General features: G+C 44.4%; 1 protein-coding gene across 2 annotated transcripts in view; it reads right to left on the bottom strand.

Moving 5' to 3' along the window:
- The window catches only part of PDIA5 (protein disulfide isomerase family A member 5), a 105,664-nt gene extending 84,973 nt beyond the window's left edge, over positions 1 to 20,691 (bottom strand). The window contains exons 1-3 of one of the 2 annotated variants that reach the window (XM_075028792.1): positions 20,552 to 20,691; positions 8,326 to 8,452; positions 5,054 to 5,141 (exon numbers count right to left, since the gene is read on the bottom strand). In XM_075028792.1, coding sequence (XP_074884893.1) covers positions 5,054 to 5,141; positions 8,326 to 8,452; positions 20,552 to 20,626 — 290 coding nt within the window. In that variant the 5' untranslated portion in view covers positions 20,627 to 20,691. Of the gene's footprint in view, positions 1 to 5,053; positions 5,339 to 8,325; positions 8,453 to 20,551 lie in introns of those variants that run through there. The other variant, XM_075028793.1, reaches the window with a different exon arrangement.
- Positions 20,692 to 22,247: the final 1,556 nt, after the last annotated feature.

The raw sequence follows: 22,247 nt of genomic DNA, 5'->3' as shown, positions 1-22,247 counted from the left end.
CCCAGAGCCAAAGAAAAGGGTGCTTTTTTGAAAATACCAGTCCACAATTAGGCAGGAGTTATAGCCAATAAAAACCTTAAGACAATTCAGTAACAGGAAAACCAGGAGTGTTCACTAAATCACATTCCCGATGGAAAGAGCTAGTTTTCAACCTCCTCTGCCACCTCCTCAAAGCTGCACCTGACCACAATGCATTTTATAACCCGCCAAACACATTTTCTTCTCTTCAGCAAAGCCATTTTACTTTCTTTTCACTTCACCCAAACTAGTTACACTCTTCCAACTAACATCAGTCCTTGGCCACCCCATGATCTATCACAAAACCTACTCAAGAAGGCTAGAGGATGACTTGATAATGATTATTCTTCAAAACCAGACCTCAGGGCATCACGAACTGGGACTGGAGCTTTGCCTGCTTTAAAGACAAGCAACAAAAATTTGTGTTTCACTCAAGCAGTAATTCCATCTTATTGTGTTCCCAAGCACATCACTTCGTATCTTTTACTTGCCACCACAAGGATTTGCCAGGAGTTTCTATTTTTCACAAAACTCCTCGTTTACTTGACCACATCGACGCTTACCTCCAGTTGGACTAAGCCTCCAAAGATGGAGGTTTCAGGAGACGAGGGGGGATGCCGAGGCTCTGCAGCACACCCCGACCATCCGTCTGCCTACGCAGCACACACCAGCTCCACTGCACCCCGACCTGCTGTTACACGTAGCAGCAGCCAGACTCTGAGATTGCACAAAAGGACATGACATTTTCTTTTTTGCAGACATCTTAAGCTTTCAACTCCATATGGAGCCCTTCAATTTTCAAAATTTCTATCAGCCTACTACTAAAAATAATTCAATAAAAAACCCAACCCTCTGCTTGCTTACATGCCCATCCCAATAGCATCTGAACACACTAAGTGAAGAGCGCTCATTCATGCATTTTTTCCTTTCAAAGTTCTCCAAACTCTTTATAAACATTGACTAATGTATCAGGCAATATTTACCCAGTTGCCTGGAAAACAGATACACCTTTTTTAACAGCACAAAGTAACAAGATGTGAATAATTTGCAGTCAGGAACAGAAGCTGGGACTCTTGGCTCCTATTAACATGGCATCTCCCCAGACAAGAGCCCCAAAACACTTGCTCATAAGATGACTGATCCATCTCTCTGGGACGCTGAAGATTTACCAGCCTGCAACGTTGTGCTCTCTCCTTTATACCATGCACCTTACCAGGCATGATTAATTCAATATTCTGTTGTCTCCCACACCACCATTCATTCAATATCAAACACCTCAGCAAGCACTTCCTAATTAAAACACGGCAAGGCTAGAATAAAACATATTTTTATCACATTATTTGTGGGTCTTTTATTCACAATTGAAATAGCTTCCTGTCTAATTGTGTACAGACCCACGCATGCTATCTCAGCACACAGGAGCAAACAGTGACCACTGTAATGCTGCAAGCAATTCTCATGCTGCCCCTTCACCTCTAGGAGGACGCCTGGGCAAACTGCTTGAAATCTCCTGTGGACGAGGACCTTATCTGCAATACTGCACACAGAGGCGTCCCTGGGCACGCTGCACTCAGCATGGCCCTGCTCCAGCAGGGCACTTAACACAAGTGAACCTACCTGTGCAGGGAAGGCAGGTACCTGGCACTTCCCAGCCCTACTCCTCCTAAGCCCAGGCGCTCTGGGGACCTCTGCTATCCTGCCTCAGTGACAAACTACGTGGCAACCTCCTCTACTCCACACTAACACTCTCAGCAAGAAACCAAGTATTTCCCCATGCCGTGCTGAAAAACAAACCTCCCTGGTCTCCCCGAGACCACTCAACCTGGAACTGAAAGCTCAAGTATAACCTCTGTCTCATACCACAGACCCAACAAAAGCCGAGGCCAAGGAGCATGGTTTCCACATAAGCCAGCAATTCGGGAAGCCCACCTCCAGCCGCAAACCTGCACACATCCCTGTGCTGTATGAAATACAGAACATACTGCTGAGACTTCGCAATCCATAATGATTTCCATCAGCGGAGCAGTATGTTCTTGCTTTCTCCTGAAAATGAGGGGAAGGAGGAGAATGACAAGAAACAAAAAAGCACCACCAATAAAGAAAAAGAAGAGAAAAAGACTGCCGACATCGCCACAGGGAAGCAGAGACACAAACCAGAACTCTGCATGTATGCCAGCCTTGCCAATGCTTGGATCTAAAGGCAAAGAAGTCCACTACAGCGGGATGTGAAGAGCAAAGCCAAAATTCCCTGCTAAATATTGCTGCCAAACAAGCCATTTCTTGTCAGTATTTGTAAAACAAATTGAGCCTGTGCTGTAAATATCCCTGCATCTGTGCGCTGTTTGTTTCGGCATGAAGACTTGCAAATAAGCTTCACAGCATATTTGCAGTGGGAGAATAGCTTGAGGAACTCTGGTAGGACTCAGCTGTTCAGGCCCTACAACTGGCCCTTTGTGACCGGTGACAGACAGCAATACTGCAGCCTCTCTCACATTATCACTGCAATGAGGTGGGCAGCAGTTTGCAGCCACCTGCACACGGGGAAAAAAAAAAAGAAAACCAATAAGCAAAGGAAAACAATCTTCCAAGGAAAGAAAAAAATTGTTTAAAAGTTACCTCAACACTATGAGATTGACTCCTGAACACTTTAAAGGTTTAACAAGCAAATCTATCACAAAACTTGGTTCAGGCTCAAACTGTTTGGGGGTGGGGGGGTGGTTTGCATGCATCAAAACCTCCTTTGCCACAAGCTAGTCTTCCAGCTCACTTTGCCCCATGAGGCAAGTTCACAAACTCTGTTATGACATCCCTCTGCAGGAGGGAAGGATAGAAGAAACATCTCTAACAAATACCCAGCTACAGCTGGACAGATGATCTATTTTTCCCAGGTTCTTCCCAAATGAGTGATCTGAAAGGAAGCGCTGCTCAACCGTTGAAGAGAGAATTACAGCTATTGCCATGTTACAGCACCGTGCCCACTGCCTGTCACTCGGCAGTGGCAATCTGATTATGATATTACTGGCATCAAAGCAAATTTTGGGAACCTACAAATCCATTCCCAGGTCTCCCAACCTCTTACAGCATGACCTTCACCAGGCTGCTTCACTCTCTGGGAATAACTCACCTTTCATTACAAATAGGAAGCTTAACTAAACATTTCCCCCCCACGGTCAGAAGAAAGGCACTGCACGTACCAAGCTTCCTATGAAATGTATTAAAGCACTACCTGAAGGAGACTTTAAAATACATTGATTGCAAGTAAATCCCATAACAAAGTTTGGTTTAGATGACAACATTTGGAAAGGGAGACCATATTCAGTTTTGATGAATTGAAGTTTATTTTACAGCAAAACCGAACAACACATTTCCCTCCCCATCACCATCACTTACAAACTCAGGAGCAGAGACTGACTCATTGAACAAAGTACCAAAACTTCCCTGGATTTCAAATTGAAGTCCTAAACACTGAATCTTTCCTTCTCCAACCCAGAACTAAAATAAATCCTGGAGATGGTTATTGCTTAGTTGTATTATAGCAGCATTTTGAAGGGCCAGATGAACAGCCTCATCATTCCAGCACTTGTATACACAAGCCACGTGCACACACACACAGTAAGCAGTTAAGTCCCCCAACACAGAGGTAGCCTAAAAGAAAAGGGAAACAGAAGACACAAAAAGGTAGTGACCACTTCACAGTCACAAACAGGGCCAACTAGAAACTAAAGCCAAAAAGCTGGCCCAGCATCCTATCTGCTAGCCATCACTACTGACAACCAAAAATTGTTTATCAGTGCTTTCGTTAGAAAAGGAGACTGGATTTCAGAGGTATGCCAGATCTCCACATAACATTCTCCTCATCAGGGTCAATACGGTTGGCTTGCTTTTCAGCAGGTGCGAAGTGGTACAGGCTTCACTGACTTCCAAGAAGCAGCCCTGCTTTCTGCCAGCGGATGACTTGGAACACTGACCCCATCAGCTGGGCAGAGATTAAAGTGTTTGCGCATTTGGACGAGCCCAACAGAATGCAAACAGAAAGCAGAAGCAGAGGACTCCACGGAGAGATACCTGCCTGGTGGCGGGGGGGAGCAAGACAAGTTAACCAACAACAAAAGCACGTTAACTTTGATTTACCAATTACTTATTCTGGGTCACTGCTTGATGGATGGAGGTTGGTTTCAAAAGTGTAATTTTAAGGGAGCCACAGGATTTTCACACCTGACTTAGATTTGTGCACAGCGTACGATTTGTTCATACTATGGCAATCCACCCAAAAACACAGGTAGGCAGCAAGTTGTTCCTCTGCAGCACAGGAAGGGGAATTTGCCACCTGCAGGCAAAGCTCTCGAAGTTGCAGAGGCAGAGAGGCACTACGATACACAAGCTAAAACCACAGGCAGTGTGTTACTGAACAGAACCACAGTGGAGGCTTTCACATCTGCAAACCAGAAAGCACACACCTTTTCATTCCTCCCCACACAAGCAACCACTTAGAAAAACAGGTTTCCCTGCCTTCACATTAAAAATTGCCATGAACCTATACAAGCACGGAGGAAGTTCTTTTAAAAAAAAGCACATTTTATTGAGAAACACAAATGGGTGGACGCTTCAAAACCAAGCAAACAGCCCTCCTGCTCATGCAACATTTGCTGTTGGAGCAGAACTGCATTGCCTTCCTGCTGAGGCACAACATGAGGGATTCCTCCTCCCCTGGCTTGTGGGAAAGCCAGAGCAGTCAGAGTTTCCATGCTACATGCCCCCTGTGAAAAGCAATGCTAGCTGGGGTGTCCAGCTTCAGGCTGAAAAACATGCTGTCAGAGAAGTGACAACAGCCATAAGGAAAAAATGATTCCCCACCACTGGTCCAATGGAAGAAAGGATGGTAAGATATAGGCTCCCTACAGCTATGAAGAAACTGCACAGAATGATGTGGGTTCCGTTACAGGCAAAAAGCTTCAAAGCCATCAAAAAGCTAAGTCAGCAATAAAAGCCAAAAGGGGAGAGGAAAAAAAACGGAGAAAAACAGCGTGACACATACCCGCAGTCTATCCAGCTTATAGTACCTCGTCCTTTCACCTCCTGGGCCACACTGGACAGTAACCTGAGCGAGCTTTCCGCAGCAGCAGCTGAAAAACAAAATAAAATAATAACAAAAATAAATCAACAGCAGCATTATTACTCCACAGAAAAACACAATGGTGCATTCCTTTGTTCTGCAGCACTAGAATAACATTTTGTCTAATGTGAAGAAACCAGTATGAGAGGGATCAGTAAAATCTTCTGTAAACTAGAAGGAATGCTGGCTGCAGCTGAAGTTGGGTGGTTCCTTCCCTCCACCCCCCTGAAACAACACACTGAAATTCATACCTCCAGGCACGCTCCCTGACCTACATTTACAGAGCTATACTGTGTCCTCTCCTGCAAACCGGCTTCCATCCCAACACTGCCTTTTTCCTGTGGCTGGGCATTAACCAGTTTGTACCACTGCCTACTAATTAGAGCAACCTCATTTAGGACATTGATCAGCTGTAAGGACAAGTCATTCAGCATCTCTGCCTGCCTCAATTCTGTCCCTGTCATACACAGAAAATAACACTGTTATTCCCATGACCCTGGGAGATACCCAAACCAACAGTCATGAGGAGCTCAAAACTGAAAAGCAGAAGGCACCCAGAAAAGGTCCTTCCAAGAACTTGCTGTATTACAAATGCACAACTGAGATTTTTATAACACCATGCCACATGTGTAGATTTTGCAAAATACTTCCATTCCAAAAGAGTCTTATAAATGGTATTAAAAATAAACACAAAAGAAAAATGCGACAAGAGCTTGGGAGAGAAAAATATAGAGGTTCAAACAAGTATCAATTCCCCCAAAAATCTAACAGAAGCTGTTTCCTGCCTCAATGAACAGAAAATAGAAACTCAGAGCCTCTTCCCGATCTATTTAAACTGCTGCTGCTCCGCAACTACTTCAACTAATTGAATACAAGAATGGCTATATTGGGTCAGACCAAATGCTTCTATAGACCAATATGTTGTCTCCAATGTTTGAGAAAGTGAAGTCAAGAGTAGAGAAGTAGAGCCAGAGGGTAGCGATAGCCCCCTCAAATAATCTCTAAACTTCCACAGTTTTTATCACAACAATCCCCCGAGCCAGAAACAGCTTCTTTGTATTTGACAGCCTTTGCTTGGGCCTGATGCCATCAGAGATGCTAGCCCACACATGTTAGCTCTCAAGAAACTCTCCTACCCCCAATACTGATAACATGCAACTGCCACATCTCTCCAACATAGGGACGTAGACACACAGGGGAATTTTTTGCACGTACTTAGAGTGGAACAGTTTGACAAACGCCCTTTAAAAAATAAGCATTCAGGATACAACAGACTTGTCCCAGAAGACTCGCTAGTTGAGCAGCCCTGGCAGGATACCCAGTTGGTAGGGTGAACTAAACATTTCCTGTACATGAGGACATCTGAAACCAACGCATTTTCTGCATGAGATAGAAATACTCATCTAGTTTTGCTCATCTGAGAAGCAAAGCCTTTGTTCCAGCAGTATGATCAGATGCTGGCCAACAACTCATCACAGCTGGGGGATGTGTATCTGGGGTTAGAATCGCACCTCCAACTTCATATCTCTTTTTTCCCCTCCCCTCTTTCTGGGTGCCAGTTAGGCAAGAGATTTCTAATTGTACAAGGATCACTGTTCTAGGAAGAAACATTAATCCCACAGTCAGCTCTGCATGCAATGCTTTAGACTGCTAAAACCAACCAATTAAATAACAAAAACAGAAAAAGAAATCTCCACAACACAGCTTTTGAACAATGCCCATAGGGCAACATTTATTTGATGAGTGTCAGAGCTGAAGTGTTCTGGTTGTGCTTCTAAAAATGAAAGCAACCATCACCTAAAATCTTAAGCGTAAAAAGAAAATTTTCCCTTTAAAATGCTGAATAATACAGATGTCCTTTTTATCTAAAGCGTTCCTTTCAAAATCAAAACGCATTAGAAACTCTTTTATGACTTTCACTTTGAACCTGTTACTACAAAACCATTTGGCCAAGTTTGAGCGCTCAAAGTTTCCCACTATAGCAAAACACAAATATTTTAACAAAAATTAAGTCACATATATCATTTTAACTGTTTCAGAATAAGCAAATCTTTGGGAAACAAAGTTAATTATCCCAGCACCTGCACATTTTTGTCTGCAAAATTCTCTGATATTGGGGAGTGAGGAAGGGAGGATATTGGGTCACCACATACTGCTCCAATTTGCCACACTATAAACCCAGAGCACTCTGCCAACGTCATTAAGCTTAATTGTGATAAGACCTTTGCAACAGGTCACAAAGGGAGGACCCAACCCCCAAACAAAGCATTATCTTGTATTGCTTGCCTGCAGGAAGGAAAAAGAAGCAACAACAAACAAAAACAATACAGCACTAAGGAAAATCATCTTAGTGACACAGTTTACTTCGTGCTGTCCAATGACTTCCACATCCATAACAGCATTCTGCACTTGCATATGGAGCTTAAAGATCGTTTCTTCATTTTACATAGTGTAACACAAATCAACACACCAAAACAAACCAGGCAACAAAGGAGAAAAGGAACATCAGGAGGAGAATAGAGCAAAAGAAAGAGCAAACAGACAGGTAAGAGCAAGAGTGAACAGCCAGAAAGGAGAGCCTGAATGAGAGAGAAGACAGCAAAGAGATTCAAGGGGACAGGTGGCATGACGTGAAATGAGCCATTTCTCCCTCTTACACAAGCAGCTCGTTTTTTATTTTTATATTTTGTTAATTAAAGTTGAAAGACAACCATGGGACACTCAAAGCTGTCAGAAGCAAAGATGGATTGATTTCAATACTACAAACACTAAGCCTTTCAGTGTGACCAGGAAATCGAAACTTGCAAACTACTGTGATAAACACACCAGAAAGCTCTGGCTGACAGCTATTATGAGCAGCCAGTTTTGGAGACAAAGCCAGAATAAAATACATTTTTGCCAATGTGACAGAGCTATTAGAAAACCAAATTAAGACAACTCCAATCTTGAAACATCGGGAGCCTCCGAGTTGGAACAAAGGACACCAGTCCTGAAGAAGCCCTTGTAGTCACGTAGTAGCACCTTGCAGTCACATAAGGCAACAGTGAACAGAGAGCAAGTAAGGGCAAACAAAGAGCTAAGTCATCTGAGCATGTACACAGGTAACCAAATGTGCACACAGATGTTCAAATGCGCACACCTTGCTGGGCACAAAGAGCTGTGACATCCAAAAAAAAAAAAAAAAAAAGACTTACCAGATTTGGAATACAGCGCTAGTATGTTATTCCGTGTCCTGAGAAGCTTCTTAAAATCCTTGTGGTCACTTATTTTTTCTATGAGTGGAGACACCTTCAATGAGTACATGAACGCCGGCAAGAATGCCTACAGAAACATAAAGCCAGAAACATTAGTAACAGGGTCCATGCTGAGAAACAAGACACAAACTGCTTTTGAAATTGCCTTGACCTTTTTTCACAATCTTGAGACATGCTGCCTTAAATAAACGATGATATCGATTTGATCAGCAAAAGAAAAAATAAAAAACCACACATGTGACTTACTGAAACTGGACCAATACCACTCCCAGCAAGCATCCTTAAATGGAAAGATGAGATAAACAGATCAAGGAATACTGTTTTAGTTAAGAAGACACTCCCTTTAAAAGTGGAGTTCCTTAGTTAGATAATCAGATAAAAATTCTTATGTAAATTTAATATACTGTAACAAGAGAAGCAGCAAATTACCACTTCAAGAGCACTTTTGTCCCTAGATCTCAGAATACACTGCAAACTCAGTCTAGTACTTGGATATCCCACAGAAGACAGTGAGAGCTAATAAGTTAAAATAACTAACCCACACTGACACAGAGCAGATGAAGGAAATGAAAACAGAATTTGCAAGTAATCCAGCACCCACATCACAGCACTAACCACAACCCTCTCCCACCCACCCTTCCAAAGCGGAACAGGGCTTTTGTTTCCCACTGGCCATACCATACCTCACGCACACACCAGTGCCTTTGCCGCAAGATCAAGTTTGGCTTCCACTGGCCACAGGGAAGGCATGGCATTTAATCGCTCTGCATCTCAGTTCTGTATCTATGCAAAGAAATGATTTTTTTGTTGCATCTTTTGGTCTATTGAAATTACGACCACTCCACAGCAGAGTCTGTCTTTTATGCTACCATAAAGTAAAACTCCTATCAAAATATGACCATAACCTCGGCTGGGGCCTCTACTGCTCATTTGTACTGTAATCATCATCAATAATAATAATAATAACCTTAGCCATCAGGCTATGCTGCCTTCCTACTGTACTGAATTCATACTAATGGAATGATTATAGGAAGCTTAGCTGGAGAAATTGTCTAGTTTACATTCACCTTACAGTAAAACCTTAACACTTAATTGCTTGGCTAAAAGCTTTAGCTCATTTGCCTAACACACACAAGAGGTTCAACGTTTTCTTAATTACAGAAGTAATTTTGATCATGTCTCACTCCAACTGGGCTGGAAAATACGTCCAGGGTGGATGTGAACAAGAGGCTGTTCTTCTTGCATCCCCTGTATTACAGATTGCAGCATTCAAAACAAGGCACTAAGCCAATCAAAGTCAGAACATGCAGCCCCAGGCACTACACTTCATTACAAATTCAGCTATTTGCAAACACCACGTCACTAAGGCACAGAAACAAAAGACTGCACCTACAAAACATGCTTTATAAGTGCCAGAAGTTTTTACATGTGGAAAGGGGATGGGGAGTATTGTGACGCAGGAGGTAGAGGTAAGAAGGCAAGCTGAAACGGAGGTCATCCTCAAAACGAGCCCAGGACATGTTCAGGAATTTAAAGTCACTAGAAGATACACCTATAACATAAAATATAAAAGCACGATAGGCCACACAGGCTTAGAGCAAACAAGTTATCCCACTCCGCAGGCAGGATTCTTACCACCGAGCCCTGCTGACCAGATGGTCTAAATGCGAGAAGAGAAAAAAGCACATTTGCAAGTCAGCCCCTACCTTCAGCATAAATGTTCTTGACACTTTAATTTGACTGACAGACTCGCATTCTTCTAAATCCAGATGTCCAGAGCTCAGCCTTCCTACTTCAGGCTGATGTATGTGAATCATTTGTGTATTTTCTGAGATAAATACATGGTGTTGCCAATCAAAGTAGACAAATATAGTCGTGCTAAGTGAGGTGACAGAGACATGCAAATTCCTGCTCAAAACTCATTGCAATCAGAGGCTGTACAGGAGGGATTAATCTAACATTGACTTATGAGCAGATCTCTTTAATCCTAAGTATTTTTTTAAAAACTTTTCCCTTCACCTCAATTTTTTCTAATTATCCAAGTGTCTTAAAGTTTTATTTATGCCCTGAGTTACAGAAGACTAAAACTAAACTTTACTGAAACTAAGGCTGAACGCAGAGGGAAAAAATGAAACTACAGGTTGCTTCTTTGGTTTAGAAAACCGGACTCAATTAAGGATACTGTAGTCTGTGAACTCAGTGCCAAAAAGAAATAATTGGACCAAAAAAGCCACAAAGGCCACTTTCAACATGACATCAAATGGTATTATGAACTTTGTTTAAACCATCTGTACAGTTTCACCAATAGGGTGGAAGTATGTATATTTCATGTCTTTTCCAGATGGAAAGGCTGTTTAGCCAATTTCAGCAATCCCCCCCGCCCCCCCCCCCCCCCCCCCCCTTATAATGGCAGACCTATAAACCTCTTGAAGAATTGGATTCTGGAAACAGCGACAGCTTTAACTACCGCCTTGTCCGTGTTGCCACTAACCAAAAACTCGCAGCCCTGGTTGAACAGCAGGCACCTGGAGGGAGAAGCACGTCACATTGCATATATCCACTGCTACTTTGCCCAATTCCTCCCCAGGTATCAAATCAATACATGCTACTCATTTTCCTGCAGTTTTACTACAGCAGCTCTCTCTGATCCTATGGTTTATACCAAAACCCACTGGGAAACGCATTGTGCGTAGAAGCGCACCAGTCAGCCCTGCCGAATAAATCATCATCTCCCTTTAATTAAGATTAATGTTGCAGCCTTTCCTGGTTATAAAACCCAAAAGGTCCAAGCTGAAGGCATCCAGTTGGACAGAAACACCCTGCCTGCACATTTAAGGCAGCCGCAGCAATACTGGGAGGTTATCGGCTGAGCGGAAAAGTTCACCGTCTCCCAATACGCATTTGCACTACATGGTGTTTGCAAACTGATAAGAATTAAGTAGTTCCACGCTCTCCAGCCTTCTCCTGCTGAAATAAATGAAGACCCTACCCAGGAATGAACGAGAAGCCATTGTACTGCTCAACCTCCCGAAGAACCTCCGCCTTCCCTACCAGCTCCACTGAAGGCAAGTGATGCCAAGCAGTCATTTCCAACCGATGCCAGCCCCTGCCACGGGGCTGCTTTGCCCCGCTGCAGCGCCAACGCTGGGATGAACGTACCAGCAGCTACAGCCTCACCAGGGCTACAGCCACTAGTTCTGTCAACAGCATGAAATTAAGAGGATGGGAAAAAGAGAATCCTATGGAAGCAGTTACACGCTCTTCTTCACGGAAAACCAGGCTCTTACTCCTGCACAGCCCACAGGCAAAGCAGCAGCAAAGACAAGGTTCATTTGCATGTACTGTGCTATGTGACTTTAATTGTGAGATATGACTCAGGTAGATTTAGTCCAGACATTTTGCAGGAGAGCTCATCAGCCAGGCACTCCCTGATCAAGCACGCTGCTTCTTGTTTAAATCCAGGGCACAAGAGGAGATGAGCTCATATTAAAAAGAGGTCAAGAAAGGTGACAGTCCCTCCTGGGCAGGAAGCCTCTTTTCATATGCGTCAGGAAGTGCTACATTCACACATATGGAACTCTATAAATAAGAAACAAGCTAAATTCTCTTGTCACTTGAGCATCCTAAAGCTTTAAAATCTATTCACAACCACTGCTGAAAAGTTAAGAAACATACCAAACATTTTTCTCAAGAAGGTGCCTACCTTGGTATCCGTTAAAGTAGAAGGCATATTGGGACCAACACATGCAACGTCTGTGCCACTCCTGCCCTGCGACAGTTATGCTGACAAGAAACTGCAACAAAACTGAGGGAAAGTCTATTGTATTTCATGCTGTTTGCGCAGTGCCTAGTGTAACAGGTCCTCATGCGTGGCTGGCTCAGTGAGCTGGAACCAATACAATAGTCACCTGGTGTCCTCAGATGCAAGAAACTTTGGTGGAGACCCTCAGAAAACAGGCAAACTACACACAGCAGACTATGAAATGCAAATCTGGTAGCACTTCTAGTCTACAGATTTTCCCCAGCTCAAGATCTCAATCTGAATTTATTTTCACAGAATTTTTTATGGTGTAGGTCGCATATCAGTTGTGCGATTATAGTGTCTGATCTAAGATGCATGAAGGATACTCAAGGAAAACGTAAGTGAACCCAAACCCTCAAGACAGTCAATTCAAAACTGCTGAGAGACACTGCTATTCAAGTACAAGGTACAAAAACACATGTGCTCTAGCTCTGCCTCTGCTCTTCAAATCAAAGTACGTATTTAAATATATAATCTTGCGAGCTAGGTGGAAGAAGTCTGATCAGTCAAAAAGGTTTAATTTTCCTTTTTCTTCCCCACTCTCCAGCAACTCCTTGCAGAGCTGCCGAATATATGCAAGCGTTAAAGAGCAGCAAAACACTCCACAACCCCATTCCCTTAGAATTGGTACCCAAGAAACATCTGAGCTTTCAGAAACCCAGAGGCAAAGAGAGTTACAGGCAAATAACTATTTTCTAATTACACTTCCAGGACTGACACTATTGAAAAATGTGGTCATCCCTCAGGCTGTGTTTTCTCAAAACCATCAAGGATCTGAGAAAGCAGAGTTTATTTCTCAAGTTTTTACTATTCTCTGAATCTCATTTCAGAATGAGAAAAGGGAGTATCTTTCAAGCAGCCACAAGAACGTATTTTCATATTTTAAATTTATTATTCAAATTAAATGTGATAAATGCTTAACTGCTGTTCCCACAGAACCCAGTTCAATTTATGAGCTGTGCCCCACAAAAGCTTTGTGACAGCACGGTCTTTTGCTAAGGATAAGCAGCATGCCTGGAGATTTATTTATTTATTTATAATCAAGTGCAATGAAAACACATGGTTTTAAAAACAAGAAAATACAAATCAAAATTAAATAAGGAAGAACTATCAGAGGACTAGCATTGTACACTGGACAGAAAAACTCTCCTATTTCTCCTATTTGCAGCTCAAGAGCATGAAAAAAATGTATTTCCCTGGACACAAATTATGCATAAAAAAATATAAATGGATACACAGCTGAAACAGTGCTTAGGTGCCTGAATCCGTATGTCAAAATACAATTTTTATGTGCACACTAACACTTAGATGTATAATTAGGTAGACAATTTGCACACTATTCATAAAGAATAGCTGGGGGTGACACGAACAACGCTGATTCTAGCACAACTGCAGGGACGCAGTTTTACACTCAACCACAATTTCAAAAGCCCATTTTTCAGCAAGACGTTGACTTTGATTTCTGTCTTAGCTTAACCGCCCACTGATGTCATTCTCATTTTGGGACAACAACATTCAACCCACTGTAAATATGATCAATGAGCAACCCTGTACATACAAAACAGATTGTGTCTGACAAGACATTTTATGGGAATCTAGCTGAAGAGCAAACCTGCCTCAGAATTCCAAGCAGTAATGGAGATAACTGAATTTAATTTCATAATTAATTTCTTTAGGAGGGGAGTAGTTCACATTCTAAACAGAGTTCTCCTCTGCTACATTAAAATGGGGGGCACAGGGGAGGGAACAGGCAAGAAATCCCAAGAACAAGACCAGATCTCACCTTCCCTTTCCCACTCAGTTTCCAAAGCCAACCCTGTGGCAAAGCGCACACTTAACTTCAGAAGGTAGATTTGAAGGAACATCTCTGTACTGCAGTGATAGAGGTTCATAAACCTGCAGATCAGCCGGTGGCACAGCCAGGTCCTGGGGTGCACGCAGCGTGCACGTACTGAAAATACCAGGTCTAAGTCATCTATCTCCAGGCAAGAGCAAGAGAGAAACAGATCTGCTGCTCCCTTCCCCCCAATTTGTCCTCACTTAAAAATACAAGATGTTCAAATCCAAAGTCCCCTTGTTTACAAGAATCACAGTTTGACTGCAGATGTTTTATCTTCCTTGTTCATCATACAAACCACTCTTGACCTTGTGCAATAATTGCTTGCTTTTCACTTACAAGCCCTCCCTCTGCTGCTATTTACATTCAGGGTTCTGCTGCTTTGATCACTGAGCCATTTGTAACAAATGCCTTCCAAGATGGATAGTGATAAGTAGGACAGTCCCCTGTTTTCATTCATGATTAATATCCAAAATAGCTGTAGAAACGTTTTAATCAAATCAGATGAGGGGAGTCGGGTTATCTCTGTTACCCAAAGGTACCTCCAGGAAGCCTGCTAAGAATTTATTATTTGAAAGAGGGGGAAGAGAAAGGGTAGCGCTTGGGTCTCAGACTTCAGGGGTCACAACTGAAATAGCCCCTGCAGTAGCCCACGCAATCCCCCTCGGACTGCAAAAGCACGTTCTCCCACCCACATCTGCAGGGGATGGCCAGGTGAGGAGCACTCCAGAAGACACACCGGAAGATCAGTAACTTATGCATCGGAAGACTGACAGCATTAAAAAACCATGGTTTTGCCTGACAGATTTACGTCTGCGGACACTCCCATCGGACACTTCTTGGGTTTTGTGCATTTCCCATGAGCTCCATGGAAGAACGCATTCTTACTCTGTATATAATCCAGATCAATTAACTCTCACCTCAAGCCATTCAAGGAATAAAAAAAAACCCCAAGCACTGCTGACATTTTATTGTGGCGGGTCATAGCTACAAGAGGCAAGTGTCATATCTTCTTTTGCTCACGAAAGAACGCAAATTAAAATCCTGACAGAGTGTCTTGGTATTCTTTAACTTAGGCTGAAGAATGCTACAAATAAGGCACTCCACTTAACATGGTGCTTGCTATGTTCATTTTCCAAATATAGAAGATAGCAAAAAATACCATGGAGACGTCAAGATTTGACTAGACTCTACTGTTCATATTGTTCTTAAACACTGGGTTTTAAGGAGCATAAGCTACAGGCATAATAGTCTGTACTAAAGGTTGTTCTTAGGGGCTCTGCGTAGCCAATTAATTGTATGGTTTATCACTGTTTTTCAAGTGCTTAGTGAAGGAAAACCTGTGCAACTATTTACTAATTAACAACTGACTGTAATAGGGTCAATTACTAATGCTGACAAATAACTTTGTCCTTATTAGGAATATGAAGCTCACTCTCTCTTCAAGCCAGGCATTGGTGCAATATATATTAAACAAGCTGTTGATGAAATAATGTTTCAGGCATCACTTCTGAATGAGTACATTTGGATGACTTCAGAAGCTAAGGGCATGAGCAAACCATATGCCACATAATCCCCCACTAAAAATTGCGTTTTGAAGAAGTTTAAAGAAGCATAACCTACTCAAAAAACACACAGGAGATGCTATAAAATGACAACAAAAAACACTATTAATGGGACTTCAAAGAAGAGAGGGCAAAAAATGACACCTGAAAATCCTTAGCACTTTATATGGCACTTGTTAGCTTCAAAGCATTGCGCAAATATTAACTAATTAATCCTCAGATTTTTCTGCCAAGTGATAGGAGACAAAGCTTAATTTAAATAGTTGGAGTAAAATTCACACAGAAAGGAAGTGATCTGCAAGAGGCAAAAGGGAGGATACATTAGAGCAGGCCAGCACACAGCTGACCCTAGAGCAGCACACAACCATATGCTCATGGCGTGCCATCTCCTGAAAAGTGAGGGGCGGGGAGAAACAGTCTATTTGCAGTCACCCAGCAAATATGCTGTATGATGATAAACCCAAAGACAACAGACTGGACATCATCAAGGTGGCCGCAAATGAGATTAGCTTTGTTATCTATGTTCTGCAAGTGCACAAATCACAGCACCCTCCACCAATGCTACCAGCTACTCTCAGCTAGCAAGTGCTAAAACTTAAGACCTGCTTTGCCATCACAATTTTTTGCCATTCACAAGCTTGAAATGGTGGCACGATCAAGGTAAACCATAACTTACTTCCAAAGTGACCCTGTCTGCATCAAGAAATTTAAGGCAATGCTAGTCTGTGATTCTGGTCACAAATTGCATTGAATTTTTCCATTCACAGACCTCCAAACACAATTCTGAAGAAAGATGAGTCTCATTACCTCAGTTTTACTGAAATGAAGGAACTCAAGGAACTGCAGCACCAAAAAGCAAAAGAAATGGTCAGCAGTGGAACAAGAACCTCTTCAATTACCAATTGCTCATGACATCGTGAACACACCCCTGGGCAGAAACACCACCTCTGATGACCACACCACACTTGCGGCAATATCCCAGGCGCTTTGGCACCAAAGCCAATGGATTCAAAACATCACTCCTTAAGGTAAGGAGTTAAGTAACAAAACCAGTCCTGAAAGCCAAGATTTGATTTGGGAGGTGGTGCTGGTTTTGGCTGGGGTAGAGTTAATTTTCTTCATAGTAGTTGGTATGGGGCTGTGTTTTGGATTTGTGCTGGAAACAGTGTTGATAATACAGGGATCTTTTAGTTATTGCTGAGCAGTGCTTACACAGTCAAGGCCTTTTCTAATCCTCATACCACCCTGCCAGCAAGCAGGCTGGGGGTGCACAAAATGTTGGCAGGAGACACAGCTGGGACAGCTGACCAAAGGGATATTCCATGTCATATGACATCATGCTCTGCATATAAAGGTGGGGGAAGAAGGAGGAAGAGGGGGATGTCCAGAGTGATGGCATTTTGTCTTCCCAAGTAATTGTTACGCGTGATGGAGCCCTGCTTTCCTGGAGGTGGCTGAACACCTGCCTGCCCATGGGAAGCGGTGAATGAATTCCTTGTTTTGCTTTGCTTGCATGCATGGCTTGTGCTTTACCTATTAAAGTGTCTTTATCTCAATCCACAAGTTTTCTCACTTTCACTCTTCTGATTCTCTCCCCCATCCCGCCTGGGGGGAGCGAGCAAGTGGCTGCGTGGTGTTTAGTTGCCAGCTGGGGTTAAACCACGACAGAAGGGCATCTGAGGAGACAGAGCATAGCCCACATCACAAGTTTTAAAAATCTGTATTTTGAAGAGGGAACAGACAAAGTAGGAATGGGGTGGCACGACAGCAAGTAAGGCATTTGCCTCTGGAATACCCTCTTCTCTGACTGTGGCAAAACACTTCCCAAAGCAGCTCCTGTAGAATAAACAGGAACGGGATGGGAAAAGGTACTCCCAAATTCAAGCTGAAGTACCACCACGGGAAACAGCACCTGAGCACTGCAGAGGAGAAGCAGCGCTCGCACCCTGCCTGCAAACTCACCGGAGGCAAAGCCACTGCTGACACGCTGCAGGGCTACCTGCAACACAGAGTGAGACACGTCCAAGCCCTCCCCACAGGCCTGGATTCACAAGTCCACGTCAGTGCTCACCGGTGCATTCCCGTGATGTTACTGGGACTTGAGGAGCTGGAAGTCTGAAATGTTCCTTTCAAGCCTTTCTTTGAAGGCACCAGATTCCCAATGGCTGTAGGTCGGTCAGACTCAGAAGACAAAATGACCTTTGCCATGTTGGCCTGAGATAACGTTCATCAGTGTTTGCAAAGCAAACAAATCCCAGATGTGTAATCCTGTTGGAAGCAGTGGCTGGCCTCTGCTAGGGAAAGGACAGTACCCCATACATCAGAGGAAACGCAAATCCACCTCGGTGTGAAACTCCTTCCCAATGCCTTTAGCAGTAAATTCAGTCCTCTAAGCGTGAAATATAGTCAACTGCTTGACATACCAAATAGGGAAGTATCTCTAAAGTTAAACCACAACTTCCCTATGACTTGCCAACTCATTCAAGAAAAAAACTTCACAGCAGGCATAGATCACTGCAGTTTTCCTCACGTGCGTGTGTCACATTCACAGTGATGCAGAAGATAACAACTTAACAGTAGAAGATACTGAAGTATTTTCTTCATCCAGCTTTGTAGCTTTCCTTTTACAAATGCAGGAAGTCTTACAGAAATAAGGATTTCAATTCTCGGAAGCCACGTCCAATTTTGGGTCCTACTTTAAAAATGAGCCCTATTTTTCAGAAGTACTAGGCATGCATAACTCTAGCTGCTGTCCCAGGTGCACTGCAAACACTCAGCACTTGCGGAAAAAAAAAAAAGAAAATTAAAAAAAATTACATTTGGGTACATAAAAAAGGACGGGCTGGAAGGAAAGACAATGTTCTCATTAACCTCTGTCCTACCAAGCAGCTAGTATTACCTTCACTTTAACTTTACACACTGAGAACGTCCCGATTTAACAGCCTCACTGACTTTGCAAACATTGACTCAAGAAAAATTTAAAAGCAGGTTTTGCAATGTCACAGCTGTAGGCTAGTTTTTTAATCCTGGCGTACAGTTACACATTTCAAGATGAAAAATCGCACCTTCAAGTGCAAGATAACACAAATTGGAAGAAATAATTTAAGCTACTTGAATACAGCAAAGGGGAAAGAATTAGCTGAATCAACAGCTTAATTAAGACATCTGCTCAGCATGCAGTATCACACAGCAAATAAAATGCTGGGGCAAATCAAGAAGGGTAAGAGAGAATAATGTGGATAAATTATAAGGGCTTCATATAATTTCACTGACAACGGCAGGCCCACTCTGCTCATCTCAAAGATACCAGCTCTGCAATACAAAAGGTCCAAAGAAGGGCAACTAGAATAGTTAGGAACAGATTCACATGAAGAAAGCAGGGGGAAAAAAAAAATCTTTTAATCTACAGAAAGAAATCACAGCAAAATGCTTACATTAACATAACATGAACGTTACAGTAAGATAAGGTCTGACAGTTGCAGTGGATATAGAAGGAAATACCACAAATAACTCCGCGTGCTTAGTTATTTTAAATGAAGGGAAAATTCAGTCCACTTGTAACTCCACTTGGTCCACAGTATATACTTCATCTGAGGAATTCACTGCCAAAAAGTATCATTGAGAAAAGTACTGTGAATATTACAGATGAGCCACAGGTAAAAAAAAGCCACACTAAGATCTCTCCAACATTTTAGGAAGAATTCAGCCTGACTTCAGTTTCACTTGAAATCAGTAACTAAACTGCAGATAGCAGAGGTCTGTGCTTCTAGACCAAGCTTAGAACAAAACAAAAATTGTGCAGGATGCACAGGATTTCTTTTCCCTCCTCCTGAATGAGCTGATAGCTAGGCCCCTGCCAGGGGCAAAAGGCTACATCAGACAGGGCCGATTCTTTCTGTCCCACAATGGCAATTCTAATATTAGCACAAAATAAGCATAGGGCAATTAGCAATTCCACGCTTGATCTGTATGAATTAGATGAGCACTCCTAAGTCACGCGCTTCCAAATACATTTCGGATCACGCGTGCGTAAATAAATTAATGTAATTTTTCATTAATTATTAACTCTATTTGTCCAGGCAGAAGGAAGAACTGTAGTTCGTGCCAATAAAGTAAATAAAGGAGTGCTTTAAAGCATGCCTTCGCCAATCTTTTGAGCTATTTATGCCAAATTCTGTGGATAAAAAAAGAAAAAAATCAGACTTTAAAATATTTCTGTAAGTCTAGGAGTCTCCCTGAGGTAAGGGGTGTTCTACTTACTGCAATTTCAATGAAACATACCCCTCTTCCTCCGGAACGCACTAAGATGGAAAGCGCCACATTCGAGGGACGCACGGGCAGGGGCGGCAGGGCTGCCCACGGCCACCCGGACCGCTGCCCACGGCCGCCCGGACCGCTGCCCACGGCCGCCCATGCCCGCGCACAGGTGCACAAAGCCGAGCGAGGCCAGCTTTGCAGCGGCAGAGCCACGGCCGAGGGAAGCCCGCTGCCGCCGCGGCACCGATTTTCCACACGAAACTTAGGAACGAAGCGCCCGCCGGTCGGAGCCCCCGGGGCCGGTGCCGCCGGGGGCTCCAGCCCGCAGCCGCTCGGCGAGACGCCGCCGCACGCCGGGGTGGGTTTTCTCTGGACGTTTTTTTTGAGAGACACAGAGAAAGGGAGGGAGGGAAGCAGGAAAGCAGCGCACGGGCTGAGGGCTGGCGAAACAGCCGGGAGGAGAGCTGCCGGAGCCCAGCCGTGCCGGGCTGTGCCCCGCCGTGCCGAGCCCGCCCAGGGCGGCGGCGGGTGCGGGCGGCGGGGGGGGCAGCCGCCGCGCCCAGCCCGAGGGGCCCCGTCCGGCTCCCAACTTTCCCCCAACTCCGCCGGCCGCGCCGCGCCGAGCGCCCCCCCGCCCCGGCCCGGGGAAGGGGGACACCCCGCGCCCGCCCCCCGCCGCCCCGGGGCGCGGCCGCCGCCACTCACCGCCAGGCCGAACAGCAGCAGCGGGAGCCGCCCGCGGCGCCGCGCAGCGCCCGCGCCTTGCCCCGGCGCAGCCATCGCCGCCGCCGCCGACCGAGCCGGACCCGCTCCGGACCCGCCGCCGCCGCCGCCGCCGCTGCGGGCTGCTGCCACGTCTGGCGGCGCAGGCGCGCTCCGCCGCTACCGCCCGCCCGCGCGGCGGCATGACGGGGCTTGTAGTCCGCCCCGCGGCGCGGGTCGGGCGGGGGCGAGCATCCCACCCCCCCGGAGAGCATCAGCAGCTCCCGCAGGGATCCGGCGCATGGCAAAAGAGAAACAAAACCAAAAAGCACGCAACGCGCCCCCTCCTCCAGCTACCGCCGGCAATCACAATTAAAAAGCAATTTCAACAGAGGTTAAAAAGAAAAAAGTTCCAGCTCTTCTTCTCTAACGTCCCACTGGCCTCCCGCTAGGATTCGGTTTTTGTGCGTCCACCCCTCTCCCAGCGTGTACCTTGCGCTAGAGAGCCTTCTGGCCAATAACCTCATTCTTGATGCTTTTTTGTCAGGGCCTTTAAAAGATTCTGCTGGTCTGAGATCTGGAGTAAAAAGTGAGTAAGGGAACAAAAAATAAGGGAAGAGAGAGGTAACTGGAAGAGAGGCTTAGAAACTAGGACCTGTTCTCCTTGTAAGTTGGTTCCCCTTTTTATCATTAAATCCTAAATGAGAACCCTGCTTTATCCTCACATGTCGGCAACGATGCCAAAGTGCAAGCAAATAAATACACTGAGTCTGACCAGGATCAATTTGTGCAACCTCCATTACAATCACGCTGTTTGAATGATCGCTGCACCCAGACGAACAAATCGGTCTGTGTCCCTAGTTAGGCACATTCGGTAGGCCAGCTCTGCCTCGCAAGGACATCCCAGATGTCCCGCCAGTAATCTTAAGGTCAAAGTGGGTCAGCTGGGTTATAATTGGCTTCCCATAAACAGAGGGGATCTTCACCTACCACCCAGTGGCCGTGTGAAATTCTTCCTTGGCTCAGGAACATCAAAGGAAAATCAAAGGCATCTTTTCGAGTCTGATCCTCACAGCTGACTGTCGCCTGAGCATTAGACTAAGAGGCTGGCTGCAAGGGAGCAATTTGTAGATCCATACAGCTGACTGATCACTTCAAGCGGTGATCATGAAAACTGAATGCCGTTGACATTAACAAGTCCCCTGGTGGAGATGTAATTTTGCAAAGCAGAAACACACGTAGAGAAAGTTATTACTATTAACATTTACACTTTTGTGGCATCTTTTGCAGCAGAACCAGAGCACGCTTTTCTCAGTCACAGCTGGATAACCTTTAGCAAATCATTTCACAGTGCTATGCCTCGCTTCCCATTTGCAGAAGGCCTCAGTTAGCCTGCCTTAAAATGGGGTTAGCAATCCTTAGCTCACTCTAAAATGCCAGTGAATGTACACGAGGCACAGCCCAGGAGACAACAGAAGGCATTTGGGATGAGGAAGGACACACAGCTGGAGAGACACTTAGGGAAGGAAAAGGTAGGAATCTTTTCACCTACAGTGGAAGGACCCCAACCAAAACATCCTTTGTGTCAACTATCTGTATCCCTAAAGTATATGCTACCTGCACTGCTACTTCTCACCCGCAGTGCTTACTGACTGCGCTGGGATGGATGGAGGGGTGTGCTGTACTAGTCACCACCACC

The sequence above is a fragment of the Buteo buteo genome, chromosome 5 (assembly GCF_964188355.1).
Source record: "Buteo buteo chromosome 5, bButBut1.hap1.1, whole genome shotgun sequence".
Classification (NCBI taxonomy): domain Eukaryota; kingdom Metazoa; phylum Chordata; class Aves; order Accipitriformes; family Accipitridae; genus Buteo; species Buteo buteo.
This window is presented reverse-complemented; position numbering and strand designations above follow the sequence as displayed.